This window comes from Lolium rigidum, chromosome 6, assembly GCF_022539505.1.
Source record: "Lolium rigidum isolate FL_2022 chromosome 6, APGP_CSIRO_Lrig_0.1, whole genome shotgun sequence".
Classification (NCBI taxonomy): Eukaryota; Viridiplantae; Streptophyta; class Magnoliopsida; order Poales; family Poaceae; genus Lolium; species Lolium rigidum.
The window spans coordinates 92739269-92760414 of NC_061513.1; the positions used below are offsets into that span (position 1 = coordinate 92739269).

Sequence of the window (21146 nt, forward strand, 5' to 3'; positions counted from 1 at the left end):
ATTTTATTAAGTCAAAATTATCAAGTTTTATGTTTTTTTGTTAACTATATATATAGTTACTAATTAATTCATTAATTATAAGTGGACAAAACAAAAAATTATTAAGTCAAAATATGTTTTTTTTGTTAACTATATGTTTTTTTATTAAGTCAAAATTATAACTGAAATTTATAACTGAAATTTATAACTCAAATTTTGTTAAGTCAAATTTACCGTTTTTATTAAACTAATTAACTAGTTAAAATTAAAAAGAACAAAAAAACTAAAAAAAAAGAAAAAAAAACCCTGGCCGGCCGTGTACTGTGGCGCCCCGGCCCTCTCGATCTCTCCCGTATGGTGGACGTACGGCGGCGCCGGCGGCCGGCGGCGCGCGGCGGTGGCGCCCGGCGGCAGTGTACGGTGGCGCCCGGCGGCGTGTGTGGCGGCGCGCGGCGCGGCCCCCAGCAGTGTGTGGCGGCGGCGCGCCGCGGCGCGCGGCCGCGTGGCGACGGCGGCGGCGGTTACGGCGGGGCGCGGAGGGGGCGACGACGCTACGGCGGCGGCGGTTACGGCGGGGCGGGCGACGACGCTTCCGGGCGGCGAAGACGAGCGCGGCGACGACGATCGGCGCGGCGACGAGCGGCGACGAAGAGCGCGACGAAGACGAGCGGCGCAGGCGACGAAGACGGAGAAGAAGAGACTCTGGCGCGGCGGTTCGCGCCGCGGGAATATATAGGGACCCCCCTTTGGTCGCGGTTGGCCTGGCCAACCGCGACCAAAGGCCTTTTTTCGCCCCTTTTTTGGTTCCCGCGGAAATGACCTTTAGTCGCGGTTGGCCAGGCCAACCGCGACTAAAGGCCTTTTTCAAAATTCTTTTCTTTTTCAAAATGTTAAAAATACATATAATTCATTTCTAATTGTGAAAAATACATATAATATAGGGATTTCTATTTTCGTGCCCCTGGTTCGTTAGTTGTACTCAGTTTTCCCCAGTCCCTTAGTTTTTCCTCGCTTTCCCTCCTCTAGTTTGAAACACGCACAAGTGCCTTGGAACGGCTCGGTAGCCGTCGGGTCGGAGGCCTTGACCGTTAGTCCGACCGGGTGGGGCCGCACAGGGGCAGCTCCTCCCCGACCGTCTCGTGCCGACGGGTAGGGTCGGGAGACACGCTCGGAGCAGCCATCCATTTATCGGCCGACGTGTGGGCCGTTTTATTTTTCATGATTTTATATGCGGTGCTGCCAATGACAAATGGGGCCGCTCTATAGGGCTGCCGCAGCCAATGACCAAGTGGAGGTCGTATATTTTTCGAGTAAAAGACATATATTGCCGCTCTGTGGGCGCTGCAGCCAATGACCAAATGGGGTCGTCTATTTATTTAGGGAAACTCATATATTGCCGCTCCGTGGGGCCTCCGCAGCCAATGACCAGTGGGGTCGTATATTTTTCGAGTAAAAGACATATATTGCCGCTCTGTGGGCTGCCGCAGCAATTGACCAGTGGGGTCGTCTATTTATTAAGAGAAACTCATATATTGCCGCTCTGTGGGGCCTCCGCAGCCAATGACCAGTGGGTCGTCTATTTATTTATAGAAAATTATATAGGGATCCCAATTATATATTGCCGCTCTGTGGGGCCTCCGCAGTCAATGACCGCTGTGGTCGTCTATTTTATTTAGAGAATAAAATATAGAGCCGCTCTGTAGGGGCCGCCTCAGCCATGGCATGTGACTATTTTCGCAGCTTAATCTAAAGTGACTTTTGTGCTAAACATTGTGCATCCCGGCGTTGACCTAGCAGAGGGCGGCGAGGATGTGGTGCTCGAATAATAGTGGAAATGCGATATTATTTTTTACATGCATAATATATAGAAAATAGCTAGATCTCTAAATCGATGCATATGAAGCTACATATATATTCTTGGTCATGATCCCCTTAATTATCTAAAGGGGATGGATGCATGGCTTCACGTCGTCGTCGCTTTCATCATCGGCATCTTCGTCGTCCGAGTAGTAGTACCTCCTGCACATTGTTCCGTCAAACACCTTCACTGTGAGCACATCATCGCCTTCATATTTGAAGTGTACGAACCAGCCGAAATCCACACCGTGCGCGATGGCGAATTTCTCCCAGCCCTTGTCGAGGTACATCCGGTCTTGTCCGTCAAATAGGACCTCCACGGTCCAGAGACGAGGACCGCAGTCAGCTGCTCGCAGATACACCTTAGCTGGCTCCTTGCCGTCAAGATAGTCCGCAAATTTTTTTGGGAGTTCCCGCAAAGAGATCGAGCGCCGATCGTTTGAAATTAGGGAACCCTTGAAATTAAAGGTTTTTTAGAACATGCCCATAATTAATCACATGCATCATATATGTGGGAACGCGTACGTACCTTCTTGACCAAAGGGTCTTCATAGACGACGATGAAGAACTCCTCTATGATCAATGGCAGTGTTGACGGTGGTGGTGGCAATGATGATGATCCACTTCCCATTCCCCTTCCCCTTCCCCTTCCCCTTCCGGTCCGCGTCCGAGATGTGAAAGCCATGGCAATGGATAAAGTGTATGTGAACGAAGAAGAGAGAGGCAGAACCTATTGACACAAGGGATGGCCGTGTGGGTGTTTATAAGGGAGAGATGACCGTTGTAGGGGTTTACACAATAAAATAAGGAGGAGATGACCGTTGTGGGGGTTTATACACAATAAATTAAGGAGGAGACGACCGTTGTGGGGGTATATATCTCAACAAAAAAAGTAATGCGGACTATGTTGACTAGTTTATCATTTTACGGTGAAAAGTAATGCCTAAGACTACTCATAGTGGGAGTAACTTGGGTAGTAACATAGAGCTATGTTACCATAACATCACATTTTCCAAGATTATATGAGTCTACAACCTAATTAATATGGCTTTGCATGACACTACACATATGTTACTTCCCACTATGAAGGTAGTAACATAGAGTAGTAACATGTGCATGTTACTACTCTATGTTACTCTCCACTATGACTAGTCTAAAAGAAAAGTAATGGCTACAAGAAATCGGTGATGGTTTATCGTTTTTTGCGTGAAAAGTAATGGGTACAAGAAATGGGTGATGGTGTATCATTTTTTGCGTCATAAGTAATGGGTCCAAGAAATGGGTGATGGTGTATCATTTTTTGCGTCATAAGTAATGGGTCCAAGAAATGGGTGATGGTGTATCATATTTTTGCGTGATAAGTAATGGCTACAACAAAATCGGTGATGGTTTATCGTTTTTTGCGTTGAAAGTAATGGCTACAAGAAATGGGTGATGGTGTATCATTTTTTGCGTGAAAAGTAATGGCTACAACAAAATCGGTGATGGTTATCATTTTTTGCGTGAAAAGTAATGGCTACAAGAAATGGGTGATGGTGTATCATTGTTTGCGTGAAAAGTAATGGCTACAACAAATCGGTGATGGTTTATCATTTTTTGCGTGAAAAGTAATGCCTAAAAAGAGTTTATAATTTAGCTCGTGAAAAATAATGCGAAAACCAAACTTTAGCGTACTAGGTAACCGCCCTTTCGCATACATAGAGTGTGGAAGCTAACCGACGACAGAGAGAGAGAGGGTGGTGGCCCCGACCAGAGAGAGATAGGGGTTATCCCGCCTGCTAGATCATACGATCAACGGTCGGCGGGCAAGATCCGCGTGACATGGGCTAGACCAATCAGTGGCAATGTTGGGCGTCCGTGAGAGTTTGTGAAGGGAGAGGGCAAAACCGAGTAGTATCAAGAAACCAAGGGCAAGTGAGTAGTAAACAGACTAAGGGATTCAAATATGAGATTTAAAAAATGGAAAATGCGTGTTTTGTACAATGAAACCCATCTTGGCCTACCTCAAACTATTTGCAATACCAATATACATCAGTGTGAGAATTGTGGCCTCATTTAGACAAAGTATGTTTTGGGGAAAGCTGTTTTGGGTAGGGCTTATTATGGAAAACCATGCACCTTCATAGCTACTAGGTGATTTGAGAAGTGGCAATTTGTGGTGAAACTTGATTTATCTATGATTTATCATGATTTGAGAAGTGGCAATTTGTGGTAAAGACTCCATGAGTAAGTGCCACTCTTTTTCGGATTTTTTTGCACATTAAATAACTCATTTAACTAGTTAATCCCATTTGTTGACTCTATGTTGACCAGCCACTTGAGGGTAAAACCGAGTATATTGCACTAGCCAGTATTAGCACTCGAGGAGAAAACTGAGCACACAAAAAATGCTAGTATATGACTCGAGGGTATACCCGAGTATATCTAAATTTCCAGGGTTAGACTCGAGGACGCGTGTTGCGGTGCGTAAGTGGAAGACGTGCCATTGTTGACGCGTGTCGCGGTGCGTACGTGCAAATAGTGGACGCGTAGGACGCGGGTCGCATTTAGGACGCGTAAGCCCCTCCCTCCCTCCCTCTCGCACACAGTCGTCTCATTCTCGCTCACGCACGAAACCACCCCTCTCACGTCCCATCAACTTCTCCAAATCGAAAAACCCCAACCGCCGTACGCACGCTACCCCCGCCGGCGATGGAGAAGAAGAATGCGCCGGCGGCCGTCGCCTCCGAGCCCGTCGCCTCCGAGCCCGTCGCCTCCGCGCCCGTCGCCGCCGAGCCGGCCGCCGCCGAGCCCGTCGCCGCCGAGCCGGCCGCCGCCGAGCCCGTCGCCGCCGAGCCGCCGCCGCCGAGCTCGTCGCCTCCGAGGGCGGCGCATCCTAGCGCGGCTCCTCCGTGAACTCGGGCCTCTCTCTCGGCTGATGGACCACTTCACCGGATCGGCGAATGCTTGCCGGCGAACGAGGAGTACGCCGACACGTACTCCGCCATGAGGCAAGTCTCGTAGAAATTGGCGCTCGTGTTTGCCTCGAGCCCGACGTGCACTCGGACGAATGGATCATGCTACACCACGCCCTTCCACACGTCGCTGAGTTCACCTTCCTCCAACTCGGCACATCACGCTACGTCACCATAGATCTATCCGAAGTTCATACAAGGTTCAACTTCCTCCATATCTACCTCTTTATTTTCAATCTTAAACATCTTAATTAGTGCTGAATGTTATCGTGCTTGCCCGGATACTACTTCGTCGGATTTTGCCGTGGCGTCATCGTGCTTGCCCGTAAGAACCCGCCGCACAAGATACGGCTTCGAACCCACTCACAAAGAAATACACTATGTTTGAGGCGCGTATGCCATCTATTTTCCTGAAATCAGTCGCCGTGATCAAATCCCCGACTATGGTCTTCGTTACCGCACATTACCCGTCGGAAATTGGTTGGGTCGATGAGAGCACTCCAACTAAGGATATAGATAAATATTGGGAAAACAGATTTTCGATCAAGAACCATTGTCTGCGTTGCATTACACCGTTCAATGGTGAACTGTATGCACTAGCTGTGGACAATTTAGAGCACGGAAGAATAGTGTGCACCAATGTACAGTTGCAGCAGCGCGCGAGCACCGTCAAGATGGAGGCACTAATTTCATTTCCGTAACTTGGACATCGAAGTTCTACCTCGTGAAGTCGGATGGTGATCTCGTCGCTTGTGTTGTTGGTCAGCCGTGGCTTTGGCGGGCAGACCATTGGTGTACCGTGTGGACACTCGTGAGCCGCTCTCTCCATCCGGCCGGCAACATTGGCGTAATGCCTTCTTCGTGAATTATATCCGGTGTATCTCCGTCGACACCGCAGTGTACCCGACACTTCGACCTCGGCTGCATCTACTACACGGATTTGGGTTATATCAGAGAGTACTCTCATGATACAAAGGCCTGGGAGGAGTGGCCAGAACGTGTGGATAGAATAGGAAACTCCGGTATGAGAAATGAATACAAGCCATACCGTTTGGAGGATGTATTGGCCGCACACTGCAGACGGAGGGAGTTCAATCAATATTTCCTTGGGGTAATGCACGACCGGAGCAACGACGAAATATATGAGGAGGAATGAAGAACAAATTCATTCATCCTAATCTTCTTGTTGTCCATACATTGCGTGCGTCTTGTATATTACAACGTTATTGGCTGCTTTTGGCTGTCGTATGCAGCTTCCCTATGTATTATACTTAGCTTTCTGATTATGCAGTTGTCAATTTATCATATACTAGCTTCTACATTTGGTACTAGATTTGCTGCCATATTGGGCAAAAACGAGGGCCAAAAGGCATAAATAACCCCAGTAGATTTGCTACTAGATTTGCTGCCATATTGAAGAAAGACGAAATAGAAGCTTCTCTAGATTTGATACTAATTTGGTGAAAAAGACAGAGAGAGAAAGAGGGGAAAAGGTGCTCTTCAAAATGCCAATTTGGGCCGAGAGAGACAAAACCCAGCCTCCCGCTCACGTGCAACCAAACGCTTCTCGTCCCGTCCCACGCGGTCCCTTTCTACCAGCCCCACGCGACGCGGCCCCACACGTCGCGGCCCCACAGACGACGCGGCGCAACACGCCAGCCACGTAACGTCCAAATAAACGGATTCCTTCCGTCTGAGCTCGTTCTGCGGGTTTCAAACTAGAGGGAGGGGAAAACTGAGGAAAAACTAAGGGGCTGGGGAAAACTGAGTACAACTAACGACCCGAGGGCACGAAAATAGAAATCCCTATAATATATCAAAAAATTCAGAAAAATAAAACTAATTCAATTCAAAATCTTAAAAATACAAATTATATATCAAAAAAATCAGAAAAATAAAACAAATTCATTTCAATATGTTAAAAATACAAATTATATATCAAAAAAATCAGAAAAATAAAACTAATTCATTTCAATATGTTAAAAATACAAATTATATATCAAAAAATTCAGAAAAATAAAACCAATTCAATTCAAAATGTTAAAAATACAAATAATATATCAAAAAATTCATAAAAATAAAACTAATTCATTTCAAACACATCACGGGCATTTCTCTTCTTCCCGCCATTTCTTCCCTGTCTTCCCGCCTCTTTCTTCCCGCCAATTTCTTCCCGCCTCTTTCTTCCCGCCTCTTTCTTCCCGCCAATTTCTTCCCGCCTCTTTCTTCCCCCCTCTTTCTTCCCGCCAATTTCTTCCCGCCAGCTCTTTCTTCCCGCCTCTTTCTTCCCGCCATTTCTCACTACATATATGTTGCCCGGCTTGGCCAGCATTATCACATCTCTCCAATCTCTCATCACTCTCTCATGGCTTCCACCGCACCCACTCTAACCTACCAGCAGGTGGAGGAGCTTTGCGCCTCGAACTACCCTTGCCCACCGGGCTACCGCGTCCCCGCCGGCTGGAGCCTAAGCGCCGGCGGCGTGCCGGTCCCTCCCCTCCCTCAGGGTACGCGCGCCGGGCAGCCATCACGAACCACTACTACCTCGACCTCACGCCGGAGCAGCGGATGAATCCCCGCTGGCATCCCGATAACCAGCATACTTGGGACGCCTTCTTCATCAATCGGCGTGAGAGGGCGCTCGCCAGGTATGAGGAGGACGGTCTGCCTCCTGGGAACTTCCACGGGGCCGACCGTCGGCTATGGTGGTACGGCCGGACTCCGCAGAGCGTCATGGACTACATCACGGCCGGCGATATCCCCCGCCTGCGCTACCCTCAGTTCGAGCCACGAGCGCCGCCCGACGACGGCCGACGACAGCAGCGGACGACGACAGCGGTAACTTAGAAGGCGACGACTACCAGCACAACGGCGGCGACTATGAAGACTACGAGTATGCATATTATACGCCTAGGCAGGAGTATGACTAAATCACTCCAAATTTCATGTATCATCGGTGCTATCTCTCGAATCAATCGAATCATTCGAAAATGGACACCAAACACATCACGGGCAATATAATTCACATGATCCATTCAACAAAGTTTGGTACAATAAATTATTACACATCATTTCTTCCCTTGTGTCCCCGCTTGCTTACGATTGGGCCGTATCCATGGAGCATCCTCATCATTTAACTTAATGCTTGGATCGGTGTTCACTTTGAAGGGCGGAATTTCACCAAACATATTATAATCTTCCGACATGTCTGTCTTGTCCTCCACTCCCACGATGTTTCTTTTCCCCGAAAGAACAATGTGGCGCTTTGGATCATCGCATGATGTACCGATCGTTTTCTTATCTTTCCGTTTCCTCGGTTTGCTACTCATGTCCTTGACATAGAAAACCTGAGCGACATCTTTCGCTAGGACGAATGGTTCGTCAAGGTAACCAAGATTGTTGAAATCCACCATTGTCATTCCGTATTGCTGGTCCACCTTTACCCCACCTCCCGTTAGCTTGAACCATTTGCACCGGAACAAAGGGACCTTGAAGGAGGGTACATAGTCAAGTTCCCATATCTCCTCTATGTAACCATAATATGTGACCTTTTTCCCATTCTCGGTTGCTGCATCAAAGCGGACACCACTCTTTTGGTTGGTGCTCTTTTATCTTGGGCGATTGTGTAAAATGTATTTCCCATTTATCTCGTACCCTTGGAAAGTCGTTATAGTCGAAGATGGTGTCTTGGCCAACATGTACAGCTGATCTACAACCTCATTGTCACTCATTAAATGTTTTCTCAACCAACTGCCGAAAGTCTCCATGTGGGCCTTCCTAATCCAGGATTCAGGCTTCCCCGGGTTGTCCGAGCGTAAAATATTCTTGTGTTTCTCAAAGTACGGAGCCACCAAGCTGGAATTGGTCGAACCGTGTGGTGTGCTTCGGCCGCAGAATGGCCGTCCATACATATCGTTGATTTCCTTCCGATCGTGCCTTTTCCACTTAGTCTCCCCTCGTGCCGCGATCGAGGAAGACCAATCGGCTTAAGGTCGGGAACAAAGTCAACACAAAACTCAATTACCTCCTCATTTCCATAGCCCTTGGCGATGCTTCCTTCTGGCCTAGCACGGTTACGAACATATTTCTTTAATACTCCCATGAACCTCTCGAAGGGGAACATATTGTGTAGATGCTTCCTTCTGATCTTATAACGCAATGCAGTGCATACCGGGCATTCATTCAAATTCTCGTATTCACCGCGGTAGAGGATGCAGTCGTTGATGCATGCATGTATCTTCAGAACCTCTAAACCTAGAGGTCAGACAACCTTCTTTGCTTCATACGTACTGGAGGGCAACTCGTTATTCTTTGGAAACATATTCTTCAACATTTTCAGCAAGTTTTCAAATCCCGAGTCAGCCTACACCTTCCTGTGCCTTCCATCTCAAGCAAATCCAGTAGTGCAGCCCAGCTTTTTCAGACCATTATCGCATCCCGGGTACAGCGACTTTTTGTGATCCTCTAACATGCGATCCAAATTCTCCCTCTCCTTTTCGGGTCCGCGAGCGACTCCGTGCATCAGCAATGGTCCCACCAAGATCATCAACGGGCTCATCACGTGCCTCTTCTTGATCACCTTCCCCTTCACCTTCCCCACCTTCAGCATCATCCATGAAAGTATCACCGAAATGATCAAGATAGCTCTCATCGATGTCATCCCCTTCTTCATCTTCTTCCATTATAACCCCTCTTTCTCCATGCTTGGTCCAACAATTATAGCTTGGCATGAAACCATGCCGAATCAGGTGCACGTGAACTTCCCTTGAGGAAGAGTAACCCTTCCGATTCTTACAGTTAACACATGGACAGATAACAAAACCCCCCGCTTGTTCGCATTAGCCACTACGAGGAAATCTTGCAAACCCGTAGTGAATTCGCCGGAGAGTCGGCTAGCGTACATCCATTGCCGATTCATCCGCATTATTATAATACAAAATATATAATTAACCATCGCATGCATTTGTTAAACTAATTAAATAGAAATTAAACAATGAACTACACACATATGCATATTTTATCAATGACACATATATATGAAAGGTTCAAGTGTGTTGTTGCTAACCGCGATCGAGGAGGAAAAATAAATGAGGAAGCTCGATCAAGTGTGGCTCCGACACTTCATATCATGTTTGTTTCATGCTCTTGGGACATTTCATCAAACACCTTGTATGCATAAGAAGAGCCAAAAGCAAACCTACACCCCCTTGTGAAGTTTGTGAAGAGAAGTGGGCACCAAATAGCTAAGTGCTGTGGGCTGGCTGGTATATATAGGGGAGGGGCTTTAGTCGCGGTTGGCTCCGGCCAACCGCGACCGAAGGCCTTTGGGCCAGGCCTCGAGGACATTTAGTCGCGGTTGGCCCGGCCAACCGCGACTAAAGCCCCTCACGTCCACCAGCTGGCCACCGAGCGCGCTGGGCCCAGGCCTTTGGTCGCGGTTGGGCAACCGAGCCGCGACTAAATCCCCCTTTGGTCGCGGTTTTTGCATTTCCGCGACTAATGGGGCTGGACGGAAGGCCTTTTTTCTACCAGTGATAAGGAGCTGCAACAGGTACTTCAGGTCAACAATAACAGGTTTTTAGCCAACGTATATAAAGGAACAGTGATCACTGGAATTGGGACGATGTTAGCAGCCTTCGCAACTGCCATTGTCGGTACTAAGGTATTTCTGCCGAGGCAGGAAGGTTAGTGTTGCAGATATCCAGATCGATCGAGATAGATAGAGCTGGGTGTGTAGTTATTTTCTGCTCCATGGACGCGTTGTTGGACCTGATGGTTGCTAATTAATTCTAACTTTGTATTATAATCTTCTTTCTGTAAAGCTTCCATGTTCATACGATAGGACATTGCCTTTTAATTTTCTAAATTCCTATCTCGCGAACGCTCTGAATCAAGCCTTATGCTTGTACGCCTCGATTGTTGTCGATTCCACGCTTACTGTCGTGATTTTCTCTGTCACGTTGCAAGTTCTTCCTATTTCCTCCCAGCTGGCAAGTTCGGATCCTATCTCGAAACTCTTTTGGAGAGGTGCGGTGTAAGGATGTCCGGTGGTTTCAAAGGGAGGTGTGGTGTCACCTCTTGTTGGTGCTCCTAAGTGCCTCTTGAGGGCAAATTTAAGGGACTTCAACTTTAAGCAAAGCAAAATGTACGTCTTAAATCTAAAATAAACTCTACCGGATTAGGAGCCAAGGAATAAGACCTCGTGCTATGGGACATTTTTTCGGCAACTTTGCTTTAGATATTTACCTAATTATTTTCTTTCAAATTGGATTAAAACTCTCAGAACTTACCCTACTTTCATCATATTTTCTTCTTTGTCGCTGGTGTAAAAAAAACTTCCTTGTCGTATTTCTAGAAACTTATTGAATTAAAAGAAAGTTGTATCTTTTGGTTTAGTTTTGCCCTATAAAAATTGGAAGACGCTCACATTCATTACCCTTAATCGATTTTGCCGTTGTGCTCAATTATATTGAGATCAATGAATCACCCATCCTTTCAACAAAGATAAGTCATTCGTTGCATAATAACACAATCGGTTGATGACACCAATATTTTTGCAGCGACACTTTTGCATAGAGAGAATGATAACTATATTATGTCGTGGTGATAACTATACCATGGATAGTTGGGTTACTCCACAAGTATAAAGTAGGTAACTATTACCTAGAAGGCAAGGTTAATAGATCGGGGGAAGCGTTTTGGCACCCAATCTCATTTGCTCCTGGTATCTGGACCGTGAATTTTGGACTTGGGATGTGTGACATATCAGTTTCCTTGTGGACAGATGCGAGCGAAACTTGGACATTGTTGTTGTCTTCGAGATCATCTATGATTTTTTTTTGAATGATAGTGTTGTTTGTTGGATGTTGTTAATAATATGTAACTGGTGTTGTCATTAAAACTGTCAATTTTGATAGGTTTTAAGGTTGCTAATACTGAATATTTGCTGAAATTCCAAATGTATATATTCATGTCTAAATATCTTGTCACACCTTCTGAAATACGCGACACAAAGAAATAAATCCAGGAAAAAGAACCCGGCAGCATGCGCATTACACCGGTAACATTACACTGGTAGCATGCGGGACGAGCACGCAACCAGTAAACATAGTAGTAACATTCTCGCACCGCACTAGACTACATATTGTTACAAGTGGCCTGCTAGCAGTCGCGTGTGGGGGTCCATGATCAGTAGGTAAAATTCACACGCGGCTAATTCCTACTAGTGAGGGGTTCTCAAGCACCATGGCAATGAGATTAGAGACCACAGAGGTTGTCAAGTGCCAGGGCAAGGGGAATGTGCGTTCTGCATCTACACATACATGTAGGCATCAATGACACTACAAAAAAAAAAGCCTGTGTCTCTATGTAAACGTCTCAATGTAGAGCATAGAATTGCACAAGAGAGCAAAATTACAGCCTGTGTCTCAATATAAACGTCAGTTCAAAGGCCAAGCCGTCTCACATCTTCCAAAATGTGAATACATGATGCACATGTTCAGACACAGTCAAGGGCTTCAGAGTAGATACAGCGTGTTATCAATATTACAGTGCATTGAGAACACGTGTGATATACAAATAATGAAGCACCACGAATCAATGCTCGACTGAAAAACAGCTCCTAGTACTGACCACCCCGTCTTCAAGCGGAATTAAACATGTAGCAATATCCACGTGATCGATACTCGCTGGTCTAAATTTACCAACAGGCGTTTTTGTCGTCTTAACTTGGACAATGGTGACATACACATCCTGGCCGTGAGGACCAGAGAAACATTCACCTAGCACAACACGAAATGCAATCACATTAAAGGTTAAACACATATTTCAGGATCTTAATAAAACCATAATTAGAGATAGGGCAAGTGAGAAATAAATTATCACCTTGCACTACACAAAATACAACTGCACCTTGCTCTGCACCAACAAAATCCAAGCACATGCTTTCGCCCTCCCACGTAGTCTTACGCCATGAAAATGGCAAACTGATTTCATCGTGGAGGAGGCCATCATGAAAGTCATAAGCAACAAGGCCCCAATTTGTGCATGAGTAGATATAACCAGCAAAATATATGGATCTCCCATTTAAACGTTGCCTTCCATAGATAAGCGGATCATGAAATAACAAGGTCCTACTTTCAACATCAGGTAAAACATCTTCCCATTCTCTGACATTCAGGTTAAGCAGAAAACACCTGCATGTTTTGTTGTCAGAAACTATGAAGGTATCAGCACCCAAGACAACATATCCTGACAGATCAAAACTCCTGTTCAAAAAATGATCAGGACGACTTGTCTTGTGATGCTTCCAACAGTCTGTAGGAGCACAAAACCTGGATGTCGGAGGCACAAATAGGTAAACTTCGAGAGAATGAGTGACAGCAACAATGCGATGACCAACATGAAGAACCACCGCAAAACAAACACCAGCAGGCCTTGAAGTTTTAAGCAAATTGGAAGATGGCCTACTAAGTTCAAACTCACAGATGTCATCTGGTTTGTATGACACAGCATAGATGTTTGTTAAGCTCCTGACCATGAAATACCTCAGAGAAGGCTGTTCCATCACATGACTCTGCCACCCAGATGTGTTACTATCACGCATAATTATGTTCATATCAAGATGCAGCCTGAGAGGAATGTAGTTGCAACTGGGCAGTAACCTTCCGTCTACGAATTCAGTCCGATACACAATCAAACGAGAGCCAGCTTGGCACACGATGTATAGATCTCTGTTAATCCGACAAGCAGGCTCCCGAAGCACATAGCATCTTGGGAACGACGGTTTATATAAAAACTTCCTGCAACAATTTATAACACAAAAATCACACGTGTCATTCATGCATGGAAAATGTATACAAACTAACTGGACATACGAAAGATCGATCGAAGGTTTGTTAACCTGCAACAAGCAAGCATCTCAGAGGAATCTTGGACATCGTAGCTGGTTGAATCTTCAATGCCCTCAAGTAGCCTCGGAGGTGCCATGGCATTCTCGTGGTTGTACTCCTCGTACTCCCTAGTTGAGATATTGCCATGATTATATTCTTTTAAGTGACAACATTTGACTAGTAACTAACACCAACAACCAATGAAAATAATACACTTACTGAAGAAAGCAGAATTCATGGACGGGTAGTAGAGTAGGCTTGCACGGGAACATGTCTAACTGGCGACAGGTGGAATGCAAGATCTCAATGCCATTGGCGATGCCAGCGCTGCCATATTTTACTTGAAAGGTGGAGATGATTACATGATAATTGTCACATGAGCAGTCACGCGCCACGCTGATCCAGACGGAGCACATGACTCTGCCACCCAGATGTGTGAGTGAGCCAAAGCCATCAGGATAAAAAGGACAAACAGAATCGATCTTGGTAGCCGGCTTCAGCTCTACCAGCGGTTGCTGACCCTGACCACGGCCATGCAGCTTGTAGGCAAAGATGGTGGATTTCTGGAGGAAGTAGATGGCATCATCTTCTTCGACATATACACCGCGGCCACGGATAGGAACATACTTGCCAACCCTGGTGGTGCCACCGGAGAGGGTAGTGTTGCCACTGGGGGTGTCCTTGCTGCCGGTAGTGTTGCCACTGGTGATATCCTTGCCGCCGGTACCAAAGGAGGGATTCTTGCTGCTAGTAGTTTTATTGGTGGTCGTGGTGATGGCCGTCCAGGTGCAGGCGGAGCAACTGAAGCTGAAGAGCAGGTGAGCTGGTCGCAGCGACACCAAGATGGTGTCATGTATAACGGCGTGTCCCTGGAAGATGCTGCCACCCCACTTCATGGGGTTTTCCATCTCGTAAGGGAATTCGATGGTGCCGGCCACCACCCACCTGTCATCACCCCTGTCGAGGCGTTGCATGACGAGGCGGCACGGCGAGTGAGGAATCAGGTGGAAGTAAGGCGCCCAGATGTCACCGCCGGCCGTGACTGGGCGGCAATGCATGAGGCGCCCTAGCAGCACGGTAGGGAGTTGGGCTATGGTTTTCTTGTCGTCCTGCAGCTGCAGCTCCAGAACTGGGGATGATACGACTTCCGACTCAACATCGACAAGCCGTTTCGAGCAGAAGATGCAGAGGGAGCGGCCGTCGGGGCTTAGCGTGGCGTCTGCGCCCCAGGTGGAGGCGGCGCGATCGCTGTCGAAGTGGTGGAAGATCTCGAGGGCGTCGTTGCTCCGGCCGAGGATGCGACCAGACAGTGCGACGCGGAACCGGTGTAGGCGGAGGCCGGAGTCTGCCCGGAAGCCTACGAGCAGCGACCACGCGGGGCGGTCATCCGCGCCAGCCGGTATGCACACGTAGTCCCTGCCAGGGGCCACGCGCGGGATCCGTGGAGAGCACCGACGACGCCAGCAGCAGAAGCATCGGAAGAGAGTGCAGCTGCCATCGCTGGCCGCCGGCGGCGGCGGCATCTTGATTAGATTCCGCGCTTGCTGGGGTTTTCTTTTCTGATTCCTTTAGGGAGTCTGGGGGCGATTGGGCGAAGCTTATTTCGGACATGCCAAAGATCCCAAGACTGCGCAATAAAAAGTGTCCAGATTAGCCTACGCAGCTGCCCCAAAATATTCAAAAGGATAGCCAAGAATTGCGCGAAGTTAGATGGAAACTGATTAACACCCTAATAATTGGCCTAAGACACTCCAAGAAAATTTAGCAAGGGATCATAGAGCTCCATGAGATCAGATCTTTGTTAGGAATTTCCTCAAATCTGGTTTCACCTGGGCTCTCTGCATCTGCCTGAAGAGTTCCAGAACATCAGAGAACTGACTAGCTTGTGAATATCCAGACATCATAGAGCTCCATGAGATCAGACCTTTGTTAGGAATTTCCTCAAATAATTTTCTTTCTGAGACCATATCCCCTCCTTTTGCATATGCTGTGATCATCACGTTCAGTGTCACAACATTCCTGTCCTTGATATTATGGAAAATTCTTTCCGCTGATTGCCCATGCCTGTCATAGCAATGTATCAAAGTATTGCCCAAGCAAATATCCACCTCTATGCAGTAATCCTGCCTGTTATAGTAATGTACTACTATCAAAGTATTACCAAGTAAATATCCACCTCTAAGCAGTAATCCTCTATGTACATAACCAAGCAATCTGCCATGCTCCAATCTCCTAGACGAGTGCATGCAGAAACAACCTTGGCCATAGTAACCTTTCAGCTTTCACTCCCCCATCCTACATCAACTTGAATAAGGTTAACACATCTGTTAATCTGTTGCACTGGCTATATCCACATATCAAAGAATTCCAGGATACCACATCCTTCACTGGCATCTCTTCAAAGACAGATCTCGCACAGCACAAATCACCACAAGCAGCATACATATGAATCAGCGATTGGAACGAAGATATCGGAAAGAAGGCCCTATTTCAGCACATGGTTGTGCATCTCTGTCCCTTCCTCAAGAGCATTAATCCTTGCACAAGCCTTCACTACAAATGGAAATGTTAGGTTGTCTGGCTTCATACCTTTTCCTCGAGCCTTCTTGTAGAAAGCAATTGCATCTTCTGGTGCATTACTTTGAGCAAGCCCCCTGAGTATACTATTCCAAAGATAAGTTGTTGGTGCTTCAATCTGCCCATATACTTTATGAGCAAAAACCAAATCTGGTTGCAGAACAGCATAAAATCTGAGAATCTTAGACATTGCAGATTGGTAGTGCCCAGAAACAATGAGACGGACATGAAACCATTTAATGGCTTCCATGATCACAATGGTGAAAGAAAACTGGATTTTTTCATGAACTGTGGGCCAGTGAGTGGAAGGTGGTACTGCACATGTCTTTTAACAAATCTGCTTCCTGCAAGGGATTAACAAGATAAGTAAAACATCAACAAAATAATTCTGTTAACTAGTACACAAGCGACAAAAAGCAATACCGTGAACTAGTCTTTTTGAAGGTGAAAAATATGGGCATGCTGTTGATGCTTATTAACAACATACAGATAAAAACAAGCAGTGGCTATGGTAATTGGAACTTATGTTAGGTGTTATCAGTTTGCAAGTTTTCTTATTGCCGTCAGCCCCAAACAGATGGATTTCCCATTACGGATAAGCAGCTCTGCCTGTTTAGTGGAACTCGCCAGCCTCCCGTACTAGGTGTTCATCCTGTGATAAGAAATTTTAATATTGCTCACTGATGTTGCCGTGGAACAATTCTATGAGGAAATGTTGGTAGACGTCAGGTCGCTACACTGCGTCCTGTGTTGGAGGAGAAATTTGTAAGGGCAAAATCAGAAGGAATTGGTTACATTCCCCGGAATATAATTATCACAAATCCTTTTGGTAATATAGAAAAAATGGGCTTTTATATTATTCACATCGAAACAATTAATTGCATTCATATGCCAAAATAACAATGTAGCAATATTGTTACCAGTCCGAGAAACTACCTAAGTACAACTCACGCTAACTGGGTCAGCAGTCGATGACACTACAAGCGGGTGATTTCCTCACACGAGTATCTTCCATCCGCTGCCTGACCTCCATGGCATCACTCCATCTATCAGCGCTGGCATACGTGTTGCTCAGCAAGGTGTAGTTCCCGCTGTTACCAGAATCCAACTCATTGAGCTTCTTGGTGACCACCTCAGCAGTGGCTAAATCACCATGTGTCTTGCATGCTCCCAGCAGTATCCTGTAAACGACAGGGTCAGGAACCACGGGCATCTCAGCGATGAATCTCAGTGCCTTCTCCAACTGACCAGCACGGCCGAGGAGATCGACGACGCAACCGTAGTGCCTCATCTGTGGTTCCATGTTGTGAACCGACTTCATGCTATCGAAGTAGTCAAGCCCTTCCTCGACAAGCTCGGAGTTGGCACATGCGATAAGCACACCGAGGAATGTGACTCCGTTCGGCCTGAATCCTTCAGCGAGCATAGCCTGAAACACATTCAGAGCATCCTCTTCGCCGCCATTATTCGCCAGGCCTAGTATGATCGAGTTCCATGACAAGGTGTCCTTCTCTTTCATTTCTTTGAAGACTTGCAAGGCTTCCTTGGTACTTCCACATTTCGCATACATGTCAATCAGGGAATTGTGCATAATGGTGTCAGCTTCGATCTTGTTTCTCCTCACATATTCATGAATCCACCTACCAAGATCAAGCGCGCCCAAGTGCCCGCAAGCGGAAAGTACACTTGTGATCACAATTGCATCTGGTTTCACCTGGGTTCTCTGCATCTGTCTGAAGAGTTCCAGAGCATCGGAGAACTGGCTAGCTTGTGAATATCCAGATATCATCGAGCTCCATGCGATCAGATCTTTGTTGGGAATTTCCTCGAATAATTTTCTTGCCGAAATCAGATTTCCTCCTTTTGAATATGCGGTGATCATTGTGTTCAGTGTCACAGCGTTCCTGTCCTTCATGTTAAAGAAAACCTTTTCTGCTGATTGCAGCTGCCCACGCCTGCCATAGTAATCAATCAAAGTATTACCCAAGTAAACATCCACCTCTATGCAGTAATCCTCTATGTACCTAACCAAGCAATCTGCCATGCTCCAATCTGCTAGACGAGTGCATGCAGAAACAACCTTGACCATAGTAATCTTATCAGCTTTTACTCCTCCATCATGCATCAACTTGAATAACGTTAAAACTTCTTTCGGTCTATTGTACTGGCTATATCCACATATCAAAGAGTTCCAGGATACTACATCCACAACTAGCATCTCATCAAAGACAGATCTCGCACAGCACAAATCACCACAAGCAGCATACAGATGAATCAGCGAATTGGAAACGAAGATATCGGAAAGAAGCCCATATTTCAGTACATGGTTGTGCATCTGTTTCCCTTCCTTAAGAGCATTAATCCTTCCACAAGCCTTCACTACAAATGGAAATGTCAGGTTGTCTGGCACCATACCTTCTCCTCGAGCCTTCTTGTAGAAAGCAATTGCATCTTCTGGTGCATTACTTTGAGTAAGTCCTCTGAGTATGATATTACAAAGATAAGTTGTTGGTTCTTCAATCTGCCCATATACTTTATGAGCAGAAACCAAATCTGGTTGCAGAACAGCATAAAATCTGAGAATCTTGGACATTGCATATTGGCAGTTGTACAGCCCAGAAACAATAAGATGGCCATGAAGCTTTTTCATGGCTTTTATGATCACAATGCTGAAAAGAAACTTGATTTTCCCATGAACTCTGGGCCAGCGAGGGGAAAAGCAGCACTGCACTTCCCATTCAACACATGTGCTTCCTGCGAGGGATTAACAAGATAAGCGAAACAGCAACAGAACATAATACTGCAAATTAGTACAAAAGCGACAAAAGATAATACTGTAAGCTGGTCCTTTTGAATGTGGAACACACAAGCATATGATGTTGATGCTTATTCACATTCATTAAAATGCAAAGAGTGGATAAGGACATGGTTGTGTTTAAAACAAAGGTTATACTTATCATTCAACAATCATTCATCAGCGAAGAAGAAAGAAACTGAATTATTTGTTACTATGTTAACTCTGCATGAAATATAAAAGGTAAAAGAGCAGAATGTACCCACCATAAAGTAGGGAGATCACATTTGGTAGTATACAGGGAGATATAATTCTAGTAATGGAACAAATATTCTTCAACTGTGAGAGCTTCTTCCCACGATTTGGTTCTAACTTATTGGCTCGCACCAACCAAAGCAAGCCCAGGAACCTTAACAGCATTCCTCTCATCTACTAGCTTCCGTGCTCTTTCAGCGTCACTAAACCTACCATGCTCAGTAAGCATATTGGATACCACCACAAAATCACCCCCAGATTCTGTTTCTATTTCTAGTATCCTCTTCATCGCCCTCTCTCCCATCTCCACTTCTCCATACTTACTGCAGCAACCCAGCAGTGTCCTCCACACGACCGAATTAACCTCCATAGGCAACCCACCTATTACTTGCTCAGCCTCACATAACCGTCCAGCCCTACCTAGCATGTCTATGACACACCCGAAATGCTTGATCTCCGGATTTATATTGTACTCGTAAACCATGCTTTTGAAAAACGCGACCCCTTGCTCCACGAGCCCTCCATGGCTGCAAGCATTGAGAACGCTCAAGAAAGTGATCCTGTTGGGTGCGATGCCTGCTCTTCTCATCTCCGCAAACAGCTCAACTGCCTCAGCTGACAACCCGTGCATCGCGAAACCCGAAATTATCGATGTCCACGACACCAAGTTTCTCCTGCCCATCATTTCGTCGAACACCTTCAGCGAGTTCCGTATCGACCCGATCTTGGCGTACAAGTCTATGAGCGAGTTCCCGACTCGGACATCCAGCACGAGAAGACCCGTCTTCTCGCAAAAGCCATGCAGGGCCTCGCCCAAAAGAACCCTTCCAATACCGGTTATCGCAGGCACAACCGCCAAAACGGTGATCTCGCTCGGGCTAACGCCTTCCGCCATCATGCGGCGGAAGAGACCGACGGCCTCCGCATGGCGAGAAGACCGCGTGTACCCATCTATCATCCCGGTCCACGAGACAACGTTCCTACACGGCATCCGGTCGAAGAGCAGCCTGGCGTGCTCGACCTCGCCGCGCCCAGCGAGCCCGGTGACCATCACGTTCCAGGAGACCGCGTTCTTCGCCGGCATCTCGTCGAACGCCGTCCGGGCGTCGGCCAGGCGCCCGCACGCGAGGTACGCGCTGGCGAGGGCGGTGTGCACGTGGGCGTGGAACGCGAACCCGTTCCGGATTAGAAGACCGTGCAGCTGCCGGGTGGCATGTGGCCATGCCAGCCTGGTGCAGGCCCCGAGGGCGAAGGTGAAGGCGTAGGTGTTGGAGGTCGCGTGCCGGCGGGAGTGTCTGAAGAGGTGCAGCGCCTCCTGCGGGAAGGGGCCGCGGGAGTAGGACTTGAGGAGGGTGTGCCATGGCGTGGGACGCCGGTCGAACACCTGGTGGGCGACGAGCTGGGCGTGGATCTGGAGGAGCGGGCGACGAGCGGATTGGTGCTTTAGGAGGAGGGTGAGTAGGCTGTGGACGTGCGCGGCGGTGGCTGCGGCGGCGGGGTGGAGGGGCGGGCTTCCCTGCCGCGAGAAGTGGGGGGAGAATCGTGCCATGGCCGGAGGTGGCTAGCTGGTCTTCCTTAAACCCTACCCAACGCCGCTGTTGTCTACCTAGACGACGTCACCTGAATGAATGATAGTGCAATCGAGCGAGGCCATCTCTGCATACCTTGTCTAGAGTGAAGGTCGCTCGCAGCGGCTTCACTGCAAATCGCCCTTGGCTTCCCTCTCCAGCGCCAAGAAGAAACAAACAGTTTACTTTACGCTTGTGCTCTGCTTGTCTTTACATTGTTGTGTTGACACAAATCACTCCTCGCTCCTCCTCCATGTTGCGCAGAGTTCTC

General features: G+C 47.0%; 3 protein-coding genes across 3 annotated transcripts; all 3 read right to left on the reverse strand.

Moving 5' to 3' along the window:
- Positions 1–12303: 12303 nt before the first annotated feature.
- Positions 12304–13793, reverse strand: LOC124659210. Its single transcript, XM_047197139.1, has 3 exons — positions 13693–13793; positions 12675–13591; positions 12304–12571 (listed from the first exon to the last, which is right to left on the reverse strand). The coding sequence occupies exons 1-3, from the start codon at positions 13776–13778 to the stop codon at positions 12387–12389; spliced, it is 1188 nt and encodes a 395-aa protein (XP_047053095.1). The 5' UTR covers positions 13779–13793; the 3' UTR covers positions 12304–12386.
- Positions 13794–17199: 3406 nt separating this feature from the next.
- LOC124667810 (pentatricopeptide repeat-containing protein At2g22410, mitochondrial-like) lies at positions 17200–18914 on the reverse strand. The gene has a single exon (XM_047205054.1). The coding sequence runs from the start codon at positions 18906–18908 to the stop codon at positions 17220–17222; it is 1689 nt and encodes a 562-aa protein (XP_047061010.1). The 5' UTR covers positions 18909–18914; the 3' UTR covers positions 17200–17219.
- Positions 18915–18964: 50 nt separating this feature from the next.
- Positions 18965–20856, reverse strand: LOC124662960 (pentatricopeptide repeat-containing protein At1g09220, mitochondrial-like). The gene is made up of 2 exons (XM_047200732.1): positions 19319–20856; positions 18965–19012 (listed from the first exon to the last, which is right to left on the reverse strand). Exon 1 carries the CDS (start codon positions 20854–20856, stop codon positions 19426–19428), a length of 1431 nt encoding a protein of 476 aa, XP_047056688.1. The 3' UTR covers positions 18965–19012; positions 19319–19425.
- Between the last annotated feature and the right edge of the window lie 290 nt (positions 20857–21146).